The sequence below is a fragment of the Nothobranchius furzeri genome, chromosome 14 (assembly GCF_043380555.1).
Source record: "Nothobranchius furzeri strain GRZ-AD chromosome 14, NfurGRZ-RIMD1, whole genome shotgun sequence".
NCBI lineage: Eukaryota > Metazoa > Chordata > Actinopteri > Cyprinodontiformes > Nothobranchiidae > Nothobranchius > Nothobranchius furzeri.
In genome coordinates, this window is record NC_091754.1 from 13,227,969 (window position 1) to 13,249,225 (window position 21,257).

Sequence of the window (21,257 nt, forward strand, 5' to 3'; positions counted from 1 at the left end):
AAACAAATCTATCAGATGCTATCTCTCAAATCAAATGGGCTGAGTCATGAAACATGCTTGCAAATGTTTACTTAATGGGAAATGTCCTTTACCTTTTGGCTGAGCGAGTTTGTGGTAAATATGCACTCCCCTAGAATTCCCCAGGCTGGCCAGTGTCCTGCTGTCTTCTGTGATGTTGAATCTGTGCACCTGCAGCAGCTCCACAGTTGAACTCCCTTTGGAAGGGTCAGAGTGGATAGCATAGAGGTAGTCCTCAAACACAGCAAATGCATATATGTACGACACCTGAAAAACAAGAAAAATCCATGGCGCCTCTTTTTTTTTTCACATTTCTTGGAATCCAAAAAATAATCCAACCCACTAGAGGAACAGGAAAACAACAAAAACACAGAATCAATGAAAACGTATCTGCTAACATGCATCAGGCATTAGGGGGTGGGGAATGGCGGTGTGGCTATCTGGTACATTTGGTAGCCCATACAGGGTCAAAAGCTGGAATCTAGTGGGAGACCACTGGCCCTGACACAACAGCCTCCATGCTACATTTAACAGGCTGACACCCACACAAAGTGGCATGGTTGGATGAGCTATGTTCACAGGAAGTACACCTAAGCTCACTGGCCCACACTTAAACATCAGGGCCAGCAGGAAACATGCGTCAGAAAAATAAAGGAAGAAGCAAACCACTCAACCATCTCTCCCTTTCTCTGTGGAATTCTGCTTTAACACTTTTTACTTTTCAAGCAAGCACACACACACACACACACGCTTGCAGGCAGGCAGCTGCACGCGTGCACACACACACACACACACACAGACACGCACACAATGCACATGTGTTGTTGCATGCTTTTTAACTGCACAGTTAATGCATATTTGTCATTTTTTATAAACATGCGGTAACAAAATACACAAAATAGGGGTTTTAAAAAAAGGGAAAAGACAAAAAAGGTCAATAAAATTCAAAAAGGGGTTAGGTTAAACATGCACAACAGTTCACCAGAACACGTAATCATAATGTAACAAGTACATAATAGGGAAGTTCAGCAGTAAAAGTGGTTCTGCTGAGTAGAGGAGGATAAGTGTGGCATTTGGAGCAGAGCCATACTCCTGTTACTTCGTTGTAACGGCAGATACTTTATGCGATAATTTAAAAAAGTATCTGGAAAAATTTTCAAAAGTCTAGTTTGTCCCATAAATAACAAAATAACAATGAATAAATTTTATTTGTATGCTATTTTGTCCATTTGTTATCTTTTATAATTTACAAAAATTCCTAAAATTACAGAAGGAAAAAAATTTATTCTCTTCAAAACAGCTTTTTAAAGCAACGCTGGTTTATTTTGATGGTGGGTTAGCTAATTAGCATCTTCAGGTATTGTGAAAAGTCAGAAAAAAGCACATACAGCAAATTTTACAGGTTACACACTATAATAAAAGACTATTTTAAAATTGATTAAATTGGACCAAATTATTCTAATTTTGATATAAAAACATAACATTTATGAGGTTAACAGTTTGCGACACAATGCATTATGGGATGCCTTGCTGGCCCAAATCCACGATACAACAGGTGGAGCAAGAACACACCCGGGAACTTTGAGCGTACTTGCCACGATACATTAACATTGGAACAATACTTCGGCCAGCACTGATGGTCGTTCATAAGAACATGAGTACACACGTTCAGACGAGTATGCATACTAAAAAATGGCCAATGTCTGATATACTGTATATTTAAAGTAGTGTAATTTAAGCAAAACTGTACTAGCTTGCAATAAAAATGTCATGTTTTTTAAACAAGTGCATTTTTCTCTTAAATAGGAAATACTATGTTAATACAAATTCCATTTAAACAGTTTAAAACATATTTTATTTGTTTGTTGAGCCCATGCAATTACAAAAATATAGCCAACAAAAGTGTGACTGTTGTTTCTTTGCATTGCTGGTACACTGTAAAAAAAAGTCCAGTGAACTTAAAAAAGTAAAGCAACCAGTTGCAATACAATTTTAAGTTCAGTCAACAGTGGAGATAACTGTTTTTTTCTGTATTAACTTAACATTTTGCAAGTTAAAACGTTCAACTGACTTAAAACTTTAAACTCTCCAAACAAATTGCAAGTTGGATTTTTAACAGTGAAAATTTAAGCATAAAAAATAAGCTTGAAATGCAAGTCAACCTACAACCCACCAATAAAATAAATGCTTCATTTTTGAAAATTTAATAAAACTAACAGCAAAAATAATGTTTCCCGAATTTGTGAGAACAAAGACATCTGAAATTAACTCAATTTAAATAAATGTAAAGCAGTGATAAAAATTGTTGATTCCGACCACAATCACTATTAGGTATAACTTTAAAAATCCAGTCTGTCACTTAAAAGAAAAAAGAAACCAAGGCTCTGCATGAACTTTTATATGTAGATGCAAAGATATTAAGATCCTCTCTCTCTAATGAGGGCACAAGCAAATGTGAACAAGGCAACATTATGCAAAGAACACCTGCATACATAATAAAGCACTTGAAATATATGTTCTTCTTTCCTCATAAAGGGTAAATTTCCAGTCCAAGTTGGTTGCTATAGTCTTTTAATGAATAATCATAATTTGTGATGAAAGGACTGAAAGTGTACTACAGGGGAGAGACTATTGATATGCTCATTTCGAAGACTGCTCCACATGTGACTCAGTTCGCTCCATTTAATAAATCATCAAAGTTTCAAAAGACCTTTTCTATGAAAATGAAGAGTGATTTATGACACCCAGCATTGAATGTACCACCTGTCTTGTAGCATGGTGCCCTAATTGAAAAAAGGAGAGAGAAAGAAATACCCAAGAACCCTCCAGCATATATTACTTTCTTTTTTATTTTCATTTAAAAATGGAGAAATATGGAGCTGATTGACTATAATAGCTCCTTAGAATTCATAATCCTTGGAAGACAAAGGAACCCTGTGCTTACTGTGAGATGTGACACTCACTTGGTTCCCTTGGATGATGGTGTGCCTGTTCCTGCCCTGGTAATCCACCACATCAATGTAATCCAGGTAGGCATCTGCCCAATACACCAGCTTCTTCACCACATCCAATACTACAGCGGTGGGCTGCTCAATTTTATAATCCACCAGCCGGGTGCGGTTAGTGCCATCCATGTTGCAGCGTTCAACCTTGGCCACAGTCCCATAGTCAGTGAAGAACATCATACTGTGGAGGAAAAGAGTGTTTAAATGAATAAATACCATGAAAAAAGTCTGTTTTGCTTTGAATGTAATTCTATTTTCTATTGGCTATTTATTTTATAAGACATTTATTATCTCAACACAGATTGACATGTTTAATACATTTTTTCACATTTTGATGAGTCTTTTTAGCTGCAAGTCAAAATATGAGCACATGTATTATTACAGGTTAAAGTATTTCTCTTAATCTGGCAGTATTCTGGCACTTTAGCTTAGCATAAACAATGTAAGTGACTGGTAACAGCTGGCATTTCAACCATTCAGATTCAAAAACACTACAGAAAGCATAAATGTGTGGCTTCTAGTACAGCTCAGTACAGTTTTTTGAAGGAACAGCATCTAAAGATGCACTAAAAATGGCCGAGTACATGACAGACACATCAGGTGACTTTGGTGCTGCTGCGTCATGCCCTTGAGCAGGGGCGGATATAGGATTGAAAAACGCCCAGGGCTTGAGCCCTAGTAGCCAGCCTTAACCCCGCCCCTGACCTTGTGCCTTGCAGCGTTGGCTTAATGCGTTGCTTTGTCGTGATGTAGTCCCAAGTCTAATTCCCTATTTCTCATTATTTACATTAGCAGTGGATATGATTATTGAGTACTTTTCATGACTTTTTCATACGAAATGCTAGCTGTTACCATTCACTTACATCGTTTATGCTAAGCTAAAGTTACTGGAATATTGCTGGATTATGAGAATGACTGGACTGGTTACCAAATGCTTTTTCCCTCTTTCCTAACTCTGGGAAATATGGCAACCGACTCAATTTCACTTATGAGTGTGATCTCTCTAAATCATTGAGATCATCCTGATCCATTAGTTTTCCTACATTTATCTGGGTTGGGTCACAGGGGCAGTAGCTTAAGCAGAGAGACCCAGACTCCCCAGCCACTTGGGCAGCTCCTCTGGGGGTATCCCAATGTGTTCCAGGGCTAGTTCCATCAGTGTGTCCTGGGTCTTCAATTAGGTCTCCTTGCTATTGGATCTGCACCAAAAACCTCACTAGGGAGGTGTCTAGGAGGCATCCTAACCAGATTCCCAAGCCACCTCACCTGGCTCCTCTCGATGTGGAGGAGCAACGGATCTACTCCAAGCCCCTCCCAGATGACCAAGCATCTCACCCTACCTTTAACTCATTCGCTGCCAGTGTTTCCTGATCGGTGAAGCCCTTCGCTGCCAGCGTTTCTCACTGTTTTTACTGTTTTTTAAGAGTCACCGAACGTTGCGTGCTAGGATGATGTCGACGCCAAAACAACCAAAACAAAGCGGAGACTCACCTCTTACGTCAGGAAGAATCAGCGCGTTTCGAGCATTATCCGTTCTTTTATAAGCCAATGTAAAATTGTGATCGGCAGAAGCTTTTCCGGTTCGCACCTCACTTTTTTTTGCAGCAGTGGCCCAAAACGATCTCCTAACACATGGATTTTCTGCTCCCTGATCACGTGACGTGTGACGTATGTGGATGAAAATCGGCTTTAGAGCTGAGATGTTTGTTCTCACGGTGCGGGGGCTCGTTCCGACGCCCACACAGTAAAAAAAATGCAAAGGACGACTTTGGTCGTCATTGGCAGTGAATGGTTGGATTTAAAATGACGACTTTAGTAGTCAATGGCAGTGAATGAGTTAAGGATTTTTTTTTCTTTAACACATAAATATTCTCAATTTTTTAAAATTATGTTTAACTATATTTCCATCAAACCTACTTTGCACAATACACTACTTTGCAAAAATTCTCTGAAATATCTTGTATAGTTCTATTCTTAAAAGAGGTTTTGGGAGTTACTAGAAATGCCACTAAAGAATATTTACTGCAAAAACTTTACACAATTTGGCTTTAGGATTTAAAAGTGGCTAAGTCTGCACATTCAGTAACTATTACAAAAGCCTTGCCGTGCATTTTTTGCTGGTTCTCTGTGCCACCAGAGCTCCAATAGTTTCCTTGGATAACAAGCTACAGCAAAAAGAGGTATGACAGGAAGCTCACTTAATCTGCACAAGTCAAGCCATGAGAGAGATGGGCTGACCTTTGAACTCTGGACCTGGTTGCACTGAAAAAAAAAATGCCTGCATCAGCTGAGAGCTCAACACCCCAAACAGGTGCACATCCTTGTGGCATATCAATGATTGCTTTCTGGGATTAGGATGGTGCTGATGCTGTATTTCTTTGTTCCACTGTCACAAGAAGATCCATGTAGGATTCTACAAATGAGGCCCCATGATAACAGGAACTGCACGGGAAAAGTGAAAAGTGGCAGCTGCCTTGGAGTTAAACATTAGAATGGCTGTGTGTGGATTACTAATGTCGATCAATTTAAAGTTTAGTTTGTGCTGGATTGTGTGTGTGTGTGTGTGTGTGTGTGTGTGCATGCACACACTTGTGTGTGTTTAAGTTTTGCTATCCATATGCAGCAACTAATGGTCAGATTTATTGTGCAACTTAATTTATAATCTTCTCTGGAAACTGTTTTTTTTAACTGTAAAAAATTCTGCTAAAAAAGTACAAATAAAAAAAATCACAGACATGAGTTCTGGAAAAGTATTATTCAGATTCCAGACTACAAGTCTTTTGAATTCCTGTTTATAAGATTTCCAGAAAACAGAAATCAAGTTTTCAACCCCCCTGACTGACTTCAGCACCACTGGCAGGAGGCCATCAGTCATCCTCTGAGAAATTTGTAAACAAATATCAAAAACATGGCAGTGAAGTTTAGAGCTGACATTTATACTCGGAGAGGCAAAAATAAATTATAATCAGTAAACTTAGTGATCCCTTGATGTCACATCAAGTTACATCATCCAGTAAATTGTGAATTTCTGATCTGGAATATGTCAAACAAATGAGTTTGGTGTTAGTAATATAAACAATCGCAAAGTACAAGTGACACAAATCCAGTTCTGGCATGGTATAATTATTATCCTGGCAGCTAGTCAAGATGTTTTTAAAGACCATGAAAAATTCATTTTTCTCAACACATTTGTGGTCAGTGGTCTCTATTACAAGATGCAAATTCACCCTTTTTCTAAATAAACTTAAGTACCTCTAGCGGCTCTTGAGTCAGAGAAAAGCCCAAGTCTAATTAGTCAAAAGTTAACGCCAAAGCCATTTAAAACGAGCAGTCGCCATCTTTATTTTTTTCCTTTAGAAACATACTGCCCACCAACAGAGTGCTGTTATTGGCCCACCAAACCATTAGAGCGCTGCGATTGGAGCGCTAAGGATGGCAGTCACGGGGCAGTCCGCCATACACTGTCAAATAAGAAGCAACATCCCGCCCACCAAACAGATAAAGCGCTGTGATTGGACCGGCAACAGACGTCCAGGGTGCTTTGGTTCTAATGGCTAGACCGATCATTTTGCTTTGGCAAAACTGAGGGTCTAGATTCTAGGCTAACACTGATATTTTATCTCCAAGCCTGGAGGAGTTCTGCTGTGCATTGAAGATGCTAATGCTAACAGTTAGCTTCTACTAGCCAAGACTTGCTCTGCTCCCTCCTGGATGCTAAATAAAAAAAAAACTGCTTTTCCCATTAAAAACCAAGAAGAGTGAGTCCATGAATGCTAATATAGCAATGTGGCAAACATGTGACTGACTTTTCTAGTCCGAGTGTTTCCCCGTCTGTTTTATATTCGCGGCTAATGCAGGAAATAAGGGTAGAAGACTATTTTCCCATTCAGGCAGTATATGAAACTCTGACTGAATTAAAAAACTGTTACTATGTGAACTTGGTCTTTAAGTATTTTCTCCTATTACAACCCAAAAAGGTAAAAAAAAAATATTTAAAAATGCAACTGACAGGAGGTTTCATATTTTGTAGCGCTAGTGATGAAAATTTTCCCTGATGGACCAAAAAGCACATCCAATCACACTTTTGTCTTTAACATCAAAGAAGAAACGATTGTCCATCAAAGGCCTGTCCTGTGTAGCAAAGTTAAAAGAGCATGTCCAACAATAAGCGAGGCAGAGACATGTCAGGTGAGTCAAACAAGAATAAAAAAAAAGAGCCAAACCAGGGCATACTCTATAAACACCGTTCCTCCTGCTGTGCCCTTATCTCACACCTCCCTCATTTCTTTTGTTTTCACTCCATTGCTCCAGGCTGACAGACCTCTCTCAGGCCCACTGCTTCAGAAACAGCTGTACCTATTTCTCATCAATTACAGTCAAAAGGAGTGCTTCAAAAACTTGAGCCTTATGCAGTCAATCTAGTCGGTAACTTAAACTCAGAGCAGGCGTTCGAGTACAACAGAATCCCTCATAAAAACACGTCGACTTGAAGAAGGGTATCAAAACGAGGATTCACAGGGAATCAGCTGAAAGAGAAGCAGTAACGTGTTCCATGTTTACTCGAAGGCACGGCATAATCCAGTGGCTGACCTGCATTTAATGAGAGGAGAAATGCAGTCAGCCAAACCAAAAATGGCCATGCCATTAAAAAAACCCCCCCAGAAAACAGCAAATTATTTCTGATTAGACCCACTGCCTTAATGGCAGCCCACATTGTTCAGAGACAGGTTTTAAAAGAGAAACCAACAAAGTGGCACCGCAGTTCTGCGACAACCTTCAGATTAATTATGCAGCGTGTTAAGATGCTAAATTTATAGTGTTTCATCTTGGCCTTAAGGGGGACGGTCATGACTGAATGGCAAACTGGTTCTGGGCGGCAGCAGCAAGGTGCTTCCATTATCAGCGACGTTTGAATATGATCGTTATTTTGCCACGAGCATCAGTACAAATTACACACACTCTGTCTTCCCAGAACAGGCCTGCCACTGCTGTTAACTTTAAAGCTGCTTTCTAGAAAAAAAGGTTTGTTAAAACGTCGCTGCTTTGAGTCCGAGTTCACCGTCCACCCTTGTGTCCTTGCAATCAACCAGCCCTGCTGCTTCCTGGCTAACCAGAACTACGAAAGCAGAAAGGGAGCGAGTTGCTGATAATTGGTTCACAGTTTGATACAGTTGGTGCATGCAGTTTATTTAAATGATTTGCTGCTTTTTTGCACTCTGTCATAGTAAAAAATACTATAAATCCTACAAAATAAACTGTGATCCTGGAGACTGTCAGCCGCGTAGGGTAAAATGTTCGTTTCGCCTGAGAGTAAAATGTGTTTTCGTCTATCTTCAAAGACAAAAAAGAATCCTGTAATGGAAAGTCCTGCGGGGCCATTTTCATCTGTGGCATGTGTGCTGAAATCAGTGAATACAGACGAAAGTCTGGACAGTAGAAGCTGTCAGAGGCGCATCAGCTACCCACTAAATTACACAGCTCAAAGGGAAAACAGCTGAGTCAAAGGACAGGAAATCATTTCAATCCTTTTAATGAAACATCCTCCTAAGCTGAGTCTTTTTATAAATGGGCTGTTGCATTTTATGCCCTTGATGATTTGCTCTGTTCTTTACTAGAGATAAACGATGACAAATGACTACATAGAGCTTTCAGGGTAGATGACTTTTCTAGTATCACATAAACTCACCCCATGAGGGGATCCAAGGCTATTCCTTTAGGATTCAGCAGGTCTAGCTGTAGGATGGTGACACAAGTCTCTCCGCCGAGGTCACAAACAAATATCTTGTCAGTGACACGGTCGACAAAATAAAAGTTCCCAGTCAGCCAGTCAATGGCCATCTGCTCCACATCTGCAAAGAAACAAACAAACAAACAAACAAAAAAATACTTGGAATTAAACTTAAAGGTGCATAAAGTAGGAGTGACATCATGTGGTTAAATTCAGTTACTGCAATCTGTGTATTCAAACAAAACTGCTCTCAGCCACTCCAACCCTCCCATTTGTGAATTTCATGCCGGTTGCCATTTACCGTTCAGCGCCAGAATAGATAACGCAGAAAAAGCTAACGCTCTAGATAAAGCACAATGATGTACATGAATACATTTCACTTTAATATCAAAGTGTTTATTTTTCTAATTCTAATTCCTAATTCTAAACTTCTTGGCCGTTCCAGTTACTGGTTTCCATTGTTTCCTCAACTCTGCTGCTTTTTGCAGACCGGTGTCGAATTACAAATGTCGGTGCTGTGTTTGTGTTGAAGACTTGACAACATCTCGGGCTTACATATGACTGGTTCTGGAAACAGGAAGTATGGAGGCGGGGCAAATTGCAAACAAACACTAAGCACCTGTCCCAATTGTACTTCCTTGCAGTCCCATCTAGTGGTGCAAGTGTGTCGCATGTTCCAATTCTCAAGTGTGGACCTTGACCCCACCCCTTTTGCACCTTTGATCCACACTTCGGGCTTCCCAAAATCCATTGCTGCATGTGAATTATTTTCAACTTTAAAGGTGTGGAACACTTGTTTAACTCATTCACTGCCAGCCGTTTCCCGATCGGTAAAACCCTTTGCTGCCAGCGTTTCTCACTTTTTTTACTGTTTTTTTAAGAGTCACAGAACGTTGTGCGGTAGGATGATGTCGATGCCAAAACAACCAAAAAAGGCAGAGACTCGCCTCTTACATCAGAAAGAATCCACGCGTTTCGAGTGTTATCCATTCTTTCATAATTCGTTGTTGAATTGTGACCGGCAGACGATTTTCCGGTTCGCGCCTCACTTTTTTTTTACAGCAGCAGCCCAAAACGATCTCCTAACACATGTATTTTCTGCTTGCTGATCATGTGACGTGTGACGTATGCGGATGAAGATCGGCTTTAGAGCTGAGATGTTTGTTCTCTCAGCGCGGGGGCTCGTTCCAATGCCCAAACAGTAAAAAAAAAAATGCAAATGACGACTTTAGTCATCAATGGCAGTGAATGAGTTAATCAATAAATTTGCAGTTGTCTCTAGTAGGAATGAATGCCTTGTAAGTTGAGATCTGGGGAAACAACACTGGTGCACCATTTTCAGGAACTCAAAGTGAGCGACATCAGAGCTGAGCTTCAGGCGGCAGGTTTTGGAGTCTTCTTTCCTGATATTTGGACATCTGATTGGCTAAGTGTAACACGACTCTACCACTGACTGTTTTGCAACTTTGGCGTTTTATTTCCACAAATAACACAAACCTGAAGGAAATTTGTGAGTCGCTAATGCTAACGGTTAGCTTCTACTACCCGAAGACATTCTCTGTTGTTTCCTAGACGCTAAACCAACAATGTTAAGTGAACGTTACGTGACATCTATCCACCTTATTTGCATGTTGAAATGTTAGCCAATGGTTGAATTAATGTCTAACTCAGTTTATTTCCTTTTAACATGATTGAGACATTAGACTCATTTGTTATTAAGTCACTGTAAAAGTCTTGCCTATTGCACCTTTACTATGCAAAGCAGCCAAGATCAAAATCAAGATCTTCTATATTAATAACTTAAAAAAACATCAGGATCAGACAAAAGCAGCAGGAGGCCTTGATGCTGTAACTTTTGTTCCCTGGAGAAGCTCCTAAAATAATAGTTCTAATCCCGATGTCACCTTGATGTAGCTTGATGTAGATGTCTAAAATTCAAAAATCTATTTTAAAAAACACATGAATTTTGCCTGAAAGTCCCAGAAGAATTAGAACTAATGACATCTTAAGAGGCATTCTTATAAAATTCCAAGCAGCCCCCTGTGAGACAGTCGTCGTCTTTCCCAGGATAAAGAGCCATCGGTGTGATGGGGAAATTAGTGTAGCACTTCTTTAAATTACACCGCATCTACAGAGAGTCCTTACTGTTGAAAAAGATTGTATCTAGTGTGGACTCAAACTTCCTATGCTGACGTTTTGTAACAGGAATGAAGCTTTTGAAGAATAAAGGGATTGCTGGAAGTTTTGCAGCTGTGGTGTAATTTGTGATTAACGTATTTAGCGGTTATTTAGCGGTTTGAACTGGAAAAAGCAGAATAAAGAGCGGTTTTGATGGAGAAGTGCTTGTGTCGCCGGCGGACAGGAGTGACAGCTGCAGGATAAAGGTGAATCCTGAAACTGCTGAGGCTAACCTCTCTTAAACTGCACAGATAATGAGAAGCTAGAGGCGACTTGCCGCATGAAGAGGAGAGATAGAGCAAAACGTGTGGAGCCTGTGTGTGTGTGAGAGACAGAGAGAGAGAGAGAGAGAGAGAGAGAGAGAGAGAGAGAGAGAGAGAGAGAGAGAGAGAGAGAGAGAGAGAGAGAGAGAGAGACTATTGTCTTCGCTGAGAAGTTTCTCCCTCCTCATGTAAATCAGAGCGCTCACCGTTTCAGGAGAGAGAGTGAAAGTCATCAGAGCAGCAACGGCGAGACAGCACAGTGAAACAAAGCATCTTCAACCCAAAACTTACGCTGTAAACTTAGTTGCGTTCGTATTTCCTTTTCCTGGGTGAGTCCTCGTAGATTCCTCATTACAGCACAGCGGAGTTGCCCAGAGGACTCTGTCGATAGAGTCCAGCATACACTTTCCTGGCTGTGCTGAAAATCTAATGCTAGTGTTCCATTTACACTTAGAGACCTCAGGGGCTGAAGGCCTGTTCCATTTAGATGGGAGATGACAACACGATCAGAGCCACCAATGAGGAGAACCGGAGGACTGTCACCGGGATCTGGGATGAAAGGGAGAGATAAAAGAAGGAATATTATTGCTTTATTTCACCTGATTTCACTGAAGGCCTCGGCATCAAGAGACGAGCTGCTCTCACGTTTACATCGACACATACAGAAGCAGTGGAGATTGACTGGCTTCAGCAGGAAGAATCTGTGCAATTATTTCAGGCAGACTTTTCTTATCAAGGTAACCATCAATATAGAATATATTATATAGTTTATACATGTGTAAAATAATTAAAATGCTATTTGGACCAGTGATTTTACCAAAGATATTATTATTATTATTATTATTGTATTTTTTTAAACAACAATCAAAATTGATCAGCCTCAGATCATTTTGATGTGATAAGGGAGAAAAAAACATACAAAATAGCAAACTTTATAATTATAAAAAGCTGAAACGCAATTTCTTGTCCTGATATGCAGCCCATGTAAGTGCATATTAGTAAAGATGTTTTTTCCCCTAATTTCCAGTTTACAGAAAACCCAAAGGTCACATTTATGTACCCATAATAAAACATTGGTCATAGTGTACTTGTTCCACAAATCGCTCAGGATCTTCTGGATACGTAACCATTTCTTATCACGTTGTGTGAACAAGTCAGACCCAGCAGATGTCCCCATACATCTATTACTCTGTTTTTGAGAAGAAAAATGCCTCCTGGTTCATTCACCTTTAGTAGGCACCACTCACTTAAACCTCGTTAGTATCTTTTTTTTAAAGGGAAGAAAATAATAAAGTTGAATAAAAGTTTTTGATCTTGCACTGATGATGACCGTTGCACAAAGCCTTCTCCAGAACATCCTAAAGATTCTCTATGGGGTTAAGGTCTGGACTCCATGTGTGAAATGATGTCTCATGCTCCCTGAACCACTCTTTCACTATTTGAGCCTGATGAATCCTGGCATTGTCATCGTGGAATACGCCCGTGCCATCAGGGAAGATGGAATAACCTGGTCATTCAGGATATTCAGGTAGTCAGCTGACCTCATTCTTGAAGCACATCCTGTTGCTGAACCTAGACCTGACCAACTGCAGCAAGCCCAGACCATAACACTGCCCCCACAGGCTTGTACAGTAGGCTCTAGGCATGATGGGTGCATCACTTCATCTGCCTCTCTTCTTACCCTGATGCACCATCACTCTGGAACAGGGTCCATCTGGACTCATCTGACCAGATTTTAACCATGTTGGACAGTTCTTAACCCAGTTTTAGTCGTTTCTGCATCTCCTTAGATGTTTTATCTGCTTGATGCCAATGATCTGACCCTTCTCACACAGACTAACATCTTTTCCACGACCACCAGATGTGTCTTTCTACATGGTTGCTTAAGAAATGAGAAGCAACTCGTTGGACAAGTTGGGGTTAAATAACTTGTTGCAGCTGAAAGACAATCACCCATGCACTAATTATCCAATAGGAGGCCCCTACCGATTTGTTTAGTTAAATCCAGGTGGCGGCTTTCTTTGGCCAGACAGTGTACACAAGACAAGACGAGGCACTTTCAGACACAGTGGCAACTCAATGTGCTTCACGTCAACATAAGTTTATTTAAGTTTATTCTTACAAAGCCCTAAACATCTTGAAGGAAACTGCAAAAATTAAGTCATTGCTATAGAACCGGAATCAAAATTTGTATTAAAAAATAATAGAATAAATAAATGAAAGAAATCATAAATATAAAAACAAAGTCCACAATTTTTAAAACTACATATTACACTAAACTGCACAGCATCGTTAAAGTTTCAATTACTATTCCCTCTGGCTTAGCATTATTTAAACACACACATCAGCTCTGGTAGGTGGGTGGACTTTTTCTCAGCCCCATTCCCCTGCAACAGACCACGGTGATAAAACTGAAATAAGCTGCTTTATGGGTTTAATTGACCGTGCACATTCTCTGACATCAGGTTCGCCCTCCTAAAGGGCCTCTATTTATCCCAATCTTCTACACAAGTTCAAGTCAAGGGCTGCTCTCCTAATATGTGCAATAAATCAGAGCGCCGGGTCACGTAACTGTGCTCGACTCGGACGCAGACTTTTTCTTAGACGTGGTTTCGCCAAGACACTTTGATAGAGGTCTTCTGAAAGGCTGCATAAGGCTAGTATTGTTGGGCGTTTTATTACAGTCGGAAGGTTTTTGAAGGATAAAATAGGATTTTGGCATCTTTATGTGGGTAGAAACTCACTGACTGGTGTGACTTTGACCATCAACCATTAAAACTAACAACAAAAATTCCCAGGAAAATGGTTTTCATTACAGATGAACAAAAAAGCTTTATTAACACGTTATTAGGGCTCAAATCAGACAATTACACATGAAATACCTTCTTTTATTTAACATTATGTCTTCAGATGCAGTAAGTCCTCAATAGGAGCAGCTATTGTATCGAACAAGATGAAAATATCGGCTGGCAGAGAAGCCGGCCCAATGCCTCGATGAATTGTTTTTTTGAAGCTTCTACAGAAGTTCTTCAAATTAATACGTCTAGCATCCACTGGACGAAAGCTTGCAACATCAAACTGCCAAAAACTTACATCATTTATAGTTTTGATCGTGATGAGAAACATCAGATTTTAAGTCAGGAGGCACAAATAGAGAAAAAAAAAATCAAAAACATTCAATTTATGTCTGAATCAAACATGAAATGAAGATTAAATTGCTGAAAGAGAAACGCGAGGTGCCGAGTTTTCACTCCATCCCTACTTTTGGTGCACAAATATGGTTTTCACACCCTGCTGCTTCTCATCTTTTGGCCTCTCACAGCTCTGTCACAAATTTATATTCATGAGCTTTTATAGCTAATGGTAACCCCATAGTTGTGCTGCCACCACTATCACTCTGCTAAATTAATATTAATGCATGTGAGCATTGGGTTCAGTTAAGTTTATGGGTAATCATATTCAGCCTATTCCTCACAGGACATAAGTCACAGTGATTAAAAGCCACAACAGACACATTATCCCTAACGTGGTGTTTTGGGCCTCCAGATATTTCCAAACTAGGGACCGGACCCAAAAATAAAAAGCCAAAAAGTTCCGTTTCATTTTTTGGCACAATGCATGACATAACATGTACCACATGACTGATTGAGCTTGTTTACTTGCAAGCTGCTGATTGCCTAAACACATTTTCTTTTTTGAGTGTTTAATTTCCACAATTAGTAGATTGCTTTCCTCGCGGGAACACATTTGCCACCGATCCGCCAACAACTATTAACATAAATCAGGGTGATGTTAGGTATTGTCTTGGAACAAAATGCTCCAGACGGCACCCACTTAAAATCTTCTGCTCATTAATTTTATCATTATCCCAGCCTGACCACATCTACCCATTCCCACGCGGATGATGGATGTGGTCATTGCGGATCCACATTCATCTTGCCCCGCCGTTTCTGGTGAACTTCGGGGTGTTGATAAGCTGAAATTCCACTCCCGTTGAGCAAAGCCGCCCGCTTTTATTATTAGCAGTGAAATACACGCACTATGCAGATTATATTGTTTCCTGATGCGAGTGTGCTGCTCACCTTGTTTGGCTTTGCACGATATCCTGTCAGGCTGCAGGATGTATCCCTCCGTGCAGCTGCATCTGTATGACCCGTAGGTGTTTGTGCAGGTTTGGCTGCATGCACCGTACATGGCACATTCATCATGATCTTGTGGAAAAAGGAAGAGAGTCATTTGTAACAAATTAGGTGTGCTCAAACATGACCCAAATACATAAAGTATACCTAATCTGGCCTCAGTCTGCCACTTCAGGTATAATTACTTTTGCAACCATTGAGCCTTTTTAGGGGGGGTTATAGCACCATGTGAACTGCTTGTCTACTGTCTTCTCCAATTGGATCAAATTCAGGGAGTGCTGTGTTTTTAATACCATCTCCACTAGAATAATCAAGCAACTATACGCCATATTGTTGGTATGGGGCATGTGCACAGTCCTCTCTCTCTCTCTCTCTCTCCTCTCTCTCTCTCCCTCTCTCTCTCTCCCTCTCTCTCCCTCTCTCTCCCTCTCTCTCTCTCCCTCTCTCACTCTCTCTCTCTCTCTCTCTCTCTCTCTCTCTCTCTCTCTCTCTCTCTCTCTCTCTCTCTCTCTCTCTCTCTCTCTCTCTCTCTCTCTCTCTCTCTCTCTCTCTCTCTCTCTGCAGGAAACCTGGCCTGTGGCATGTGCAAAGAGCATTAAAATAGAGAGACACACAGACAAGATGTGTGCTTTACAAACAATATGTGCATGCATGAGAATGTGTGCTGGTGGTGAAGCGCAGTGTGCATGAGGCCCTCCCTGCAGACAGATGGTTTTCATATACCCTGCAACTCCTGCTTATTCATCTGAAAAAGTCTGTCTGAGGGCAAAAGGAGAGATTGGTTGGAGGGGAACAAAACAGAAAAAAGAGAAGGGGGTAGAGTGCTCCGCGGTAGGAAGCCCCCTCCTGGCTCCTCAGAATCTTACCTCTGCAGCTCGTTCCGTCCTCGCCGACCTCAAAGCCGTCGGCGCAGAAACAGAAGGTGCCGTTTCTTGTCATGATGCAGCCATAGCGGCACCGGAGCTCATGGCAGGCTGACAGGAGCTCTGCGGGGGGGGGGGGGGGGGGGGGGGGGGGGGAAAGAGGATTGGGAAAAATGGAGAGTGGTAGGGTAGGTGGAAAAGAAAATGACTTTTTAATTTGTGAATTTTCCTTTGGATTTTTTTTCTTTACCCTGCAAACAGTTAATGACACATGGACGTGCAGACCGTGTCTATATTAAATGTTTCAGTACAAACCATGTCTGTAGGACATCTAGACTAGGTCTTTGCACAGTGAGTATGTTTCAACTCCTCCCTTGTCAGTAAGGGAAGAGAAAAAATGCATCCCAGCTGATTTTGGCAAGGTCAGTGTTGTCGTCAGACCAAAATCTCACTGATTCACATTTTCAAAAGGAAATGAGTGAAAACAAAAGTTTACTTTAGTAAATGTCGACTATGGGATCAATATGAGTGAGGGACAGGAGGAACAACAGAATGAGATGGCATCCTTAATAAATGCCACAACTGGCAAGTAGAAAAACAAAAGATAAGGTCATTATTACAGAAAAGTTTCAACAATCCAAAAGTGTAGGGTTCAAAAACTTTGTTTCAGCCATTCTTGAGAAGTTTATGACATCCGAAGGGCACAATTAGAACATAACAACTCTGTATTCAAATAAGTGACTGATTCACGAACTAGCAGCCATCAGGAAGTGACAACGTTGTCATTCCCTGTGTAGTTTCAGAATCTTATGAAGGGGAATATTATTCTGTAAAGAATAAAAATGTCTATTCGTGGCTCCATGAATATTTAGTAGAATAAACGAATAGCAGGCAGAAAAGAAAGAAAAGCCCTCAATGCACCCTTTGATAGCACAGTGATTAATATCCCAGTGCTGATCTCTAATTATTATCTTACAGGCAGAAAAACTGTGCTGTGTATTGATAGTTGATGGTTTTCCCTATTTAAGTCAACTAAAGGCATTGACGAATTGGAGAGTACGTTCCTGACTCAAGGGTGAATGACAGCGAAAGCTTGATCTGTCATTACTTTTGAATACCAGGAGTTGATTGATTAATTTTATGTCATTTCATTCTCAAAAATTCCCTTTTATGATATTTAAACTTTTTTGTGACCTTAAACAAATACAAATGCTGTGGTTGGGTCACTTAGAGAGCAATGGCAGCTCAGCTCGTCCATGGGGAAGTGGGGTGCCGCCCTCCTTGATGTGAAGGGAGACAAAAAAAATTATATATATATATATATATATATATATATATATATATATATATATATATATATATATATATATATATATACTGGAAATGTGTCACTTTAGCTAAAGTGTGAGTGCCTATAATATCTGAATTGTTTACTCATTTTTACCAGCTGTCGCATTAAACAGTGAATTTTCACCAACAGACTCATAACTTTCACTCCTGGGGCGCAGGAAGAGGTGCTCTTTAGCTGCATTTGAACAGCCAATCACTTTTGGTTGCTGGGGAGAGCGGGTGAATTTTGGGCCACTCAGCATCTGCAAATGAAATGCCTCTGGGGTGCTGGCCGGCAATACCCATGCTACACAAGACAATTAGCTAGCATGCTAGAAAGTGCTGAAAATACTTTCCTGCTCTCTATAACTTCCTTGTTCACATAAACTCACTGTTGATTTAATATAGAATCACACCTGTAGCTGTTGGTGTGAAATGTGTTTATTTTTTTTCTCATTTTATTTGATTATTATGCTCAAAATTTGAGTCAGTTCTTATGTTGTTCTAGTAAGAACAATAGAACAACATGGGCTGCATTTGCTCTTATGCTTGTGTATTTGAGTAATGTATCTGTACATTTGAAAACTGATGATTTGGCAAAAGGAAATAAATGATTGTTTGGAATTGAAGTCACTTTCCAACTGTTCATTTGAATAATTTTAATGGACTCAGAAATTAAATCTTTAAATGTCCCACCAAGAATAATTTTCACCAGCCGTCACTGCAGTATTCTGTGAATCTCAATTTCTAAGTAAATTTTTTTACTGTTACTAGCTTAAATCTAAAACTTGTGTTTATTGTAATAAATGCAATCAGTTAAAACAATTCAGTGTCAGAATTACCAGCTTTAAATGGGGGTTTAGGTGGAACAAAACAGGAGAACTTTGTGTTTTTTGGCCTCAAAACTCCCTGGGAGAACTTTGACGAACAGAGGGTTGAATTTGAAATGATGAAGCTTTTATTTTTTGGCACAAACAACCTTTTGAGGTGATTGAGAGCGAGTAAACACAGAAGTAGGAAAATGTAAATGCCCAGTAACCTTTCATCCACAATAACCGGAGAGCCTGTTTTGACATTTATGAATACTTCTCACCGACTCCTCGTGGTGAAGTTCTGAAGCTTGATGTACTTAAACTAAAATCTGGTCAAAATAAAAAGATTGAAAAGGCGAGCTGCTGTTATTCTGTGCTTCACAGATGTGTTGAATTAATCATTTCATGGCTGTTCTACACCCCATTACTCTAGAATAGTGCAACTGTCAAGGAGATGCTTTGCTTCACAAAAGATCCATTTATTTTAACTTGATACGTTTTAACAGAAGAAACACAGTCTACAATATAAGTGAGAGGATGAGCTAGGCAACACAAAATGTACAGAATAAGTGAAACATGTTTCATTAAAAAAAGTTTTAATGTTTGATAAATGCAAAACAAAAATATATATAGCACATTTTTAGAAAAATTAAATGGGGGAGGGGGGTAATTGAACCGTTTATTCACATGAATAATGGAAGATTTCGAGTCAGCTCTGCATGACGCCTCAATCGAACATAAGTAAAAATAGAAGCCTGTTTACTGCTAAGCTACTCCTGCTGTGCTATCAGTAGCGTGCAAACAAATCTTCAGCAATTTTCAAAATGTCTGAAAATGTATTAATGTTAAGTGCAAGTTCATGTTTAAAACCCACTTATGGTTATTTATGCAGCCTGTGGTCTTGTTGTCTGACTGCTGAAACGACCCCAGTTTCAAAGTGTTCATGAAGAGCAATACTTGCTTTTTAAAACACGAAAGTAAGACTTTATTTTTTTCCATTTTGCTCCACAAGACCAGAATGAAGAAGCCTTTGCTAGATAGTTTTGAAATAACCAGCCAGAGTTCAAACATCTAGATTTCCTCACAAATATAAAATTTGTTTTAGTTTCTGTCTGGCTTCGGGAGATTAAAACTCTCCAGCATTTCGTCTGGTTCCAGTCTTTCTCCACACACACTCGTCTTGTTCAGAAGTGCAAATCATTGAACGAGAGGCAGCGTATACCTCCCAAAGATTGCAGGTCCGTCAAAGAGGCAAATAGGAAAAACATTTGTTCTTGATTCCCCTCTGCAGTGAGTTAAGATTTCTCAATTCATTTAACATGCATGGTTTGGGTTGGGAGGAAGCTGGGATACTGAGAGAAAAACCCACATAGCCAGGGGGACAGGCACACCCCGCCAAGATTATAATCAGGAGTCATCTTGCTGTGAGGAGACAACACTAACAACAAAAATACCTTTCTACCAGTCAAACATTTCCCTGTTTTTTTAAAGAACAAGTTCACTGATAGCCCATTTTTTTGTGCTCATTATTTTGAAAATGATTGGTCACTCCGAGTTTAACATGCAGGCTCAATATGAACATAGTCTTCTACTCTTATTTCCTGCATTAGCTTCTGATAAATAGACGGAAAAAAATGCTCAATTCCAAAAATCCCGACAGATCTACCTCACACTGAAACTTAGTGTTCATGGACTCACCTATCGTGGCTCACAGCAGGGAAGGCTGTTGTTTTAGTATCCAGGAAAAAGCAGACAATGTCTCGCATACTAGCTAACTGTTAGCATTAGCAACACCACAAAATAACCCGAGCTTTTCCCCCCAGAGTTTAACTTACAAGTAGGGCTGGGCAATATGGCCTAAGATCAATATGATGATATATTGAGGATTTCACCTCGATAACGATAAATGGACGATAACTACAGGTGTGCACAGAAACGAGAGTTGTCCACTAGATGGGGCTGTCAAGTGTATTACGCTGAGTGACATTTTGATGTGACTAAAGGTGGTACAGCTTCTTAAGCCGGGCGTACACTGTGCAACTTTTTCACTTTTTTGAGCCGATTTTCCAGTCGTGCGAGAATCCACGACATCAGGGCGAGTTTTGCGCCGAGCGTCGTGTAGTGTACAGGGGGTTACGAGAGGCGATTAACACCACGTGACCAGCTGCCGATCAGCAGTCGTGAGGTCGCACGGACTTCTGGCGTGTTTAAAATTTTGCTCGTCCCTCGTGAGGGTATCACACTGTTGAAGCGGCGCTGCGAGCAGCTGCGACCCAAAAAGTATCAGAACCGCTCACGGCGCATGCGCAATCCTGCATCAATGCCGCCCGCTATTTCCCTAATAACACACGCTGTTCGTTTTTATTTCTACACATTTTTTTACTCACAAAGATTGTCAAGAAAGCATGTTTGTCGTGTTCATGTCAAATTAAACTGATCACAAAACACAGATTTACTTTCTTTATTTCGTTTTCCTCCTCCAACCCCCATAAATCCCTGTGTGTCCTCCTGCAGCACTCCCGAAGGACAACAGGCAAGACAAGACAAAAAAGTCTGACGTGTTGAGTAAAAACTTCTATTTTTAGCATATTTTTAGGGCCGACGTGTTGCTACCAGACGTACAGTGTGAGCAGTCAGGTCGCATGCGAGAACTGGGTCGTACAGTGTGAGCGCATGACTCGTGAGATCTGCCCTGCGAGGAAGTCGTAGTTTGAGCTGAAGCTGAACGCTACGAGTGAAAAAGTCGCACAGTGTACGCCCAGCTTTAAAGGGACATGAATGTTGCCGACCTACACACATTTTTTTTCTTCATTTTTATTATCAAATTTATTGGCATGAGAAATATTATCTCTATAAGAGTCAGAAATTTTGATAGCGATACATTTTTGATTTATTGCCCAGCCTTATTTACAAGGCATTCAT

The 21,257-nt window shown here is 40.3% G+C and overlaps 1 protein-coding gene across 5 annotated transcripts in view; it reads right to left on the bottom strand.

Moving 5' to 3' along the window:
* Positions 1-21,257, bottom strand: part of lrp1bb (low density lipoprotein receptor-related protein 1Bb) — a 481,608-nt gene that overhangs the window by 273,356 nt on the left and 186,995 nt on the right. For all 5 annotated transcript variants that reach the window (XR_011516175.1, XM_070543934.1, XM_070543933.1 and 2 more), the window contains 6 exons: positions 16,198-16,317; positions 15,275-15,403; positions 11,484-11,741; positions 8,710-8,872; positions 2,982-3,204; positions 93-285 (listed from right to left, as the gene is read on the bottom strand). Coding sequence is in view for 4 of the 5 variants with exons in the window: in XM_070543934.1 (XP_070400035.1) it covers positions 93-285; positions 2,982-3,204; positions 8,710-8,872; positions 11,484-11,741; positions 15,275-15,403; positions 16,198-16,317 (1,086 nt within the window). In the remaining variant the exon portion in view is untranslated. The remainder of the gene's footprint in view (positions 1-92; positions 286-2,981; positions 3,205-8,709; positions 8,873-11,483; positions 11,742-15,274; positions 15,404-16,197; positions 16,318-21,257) is intronic.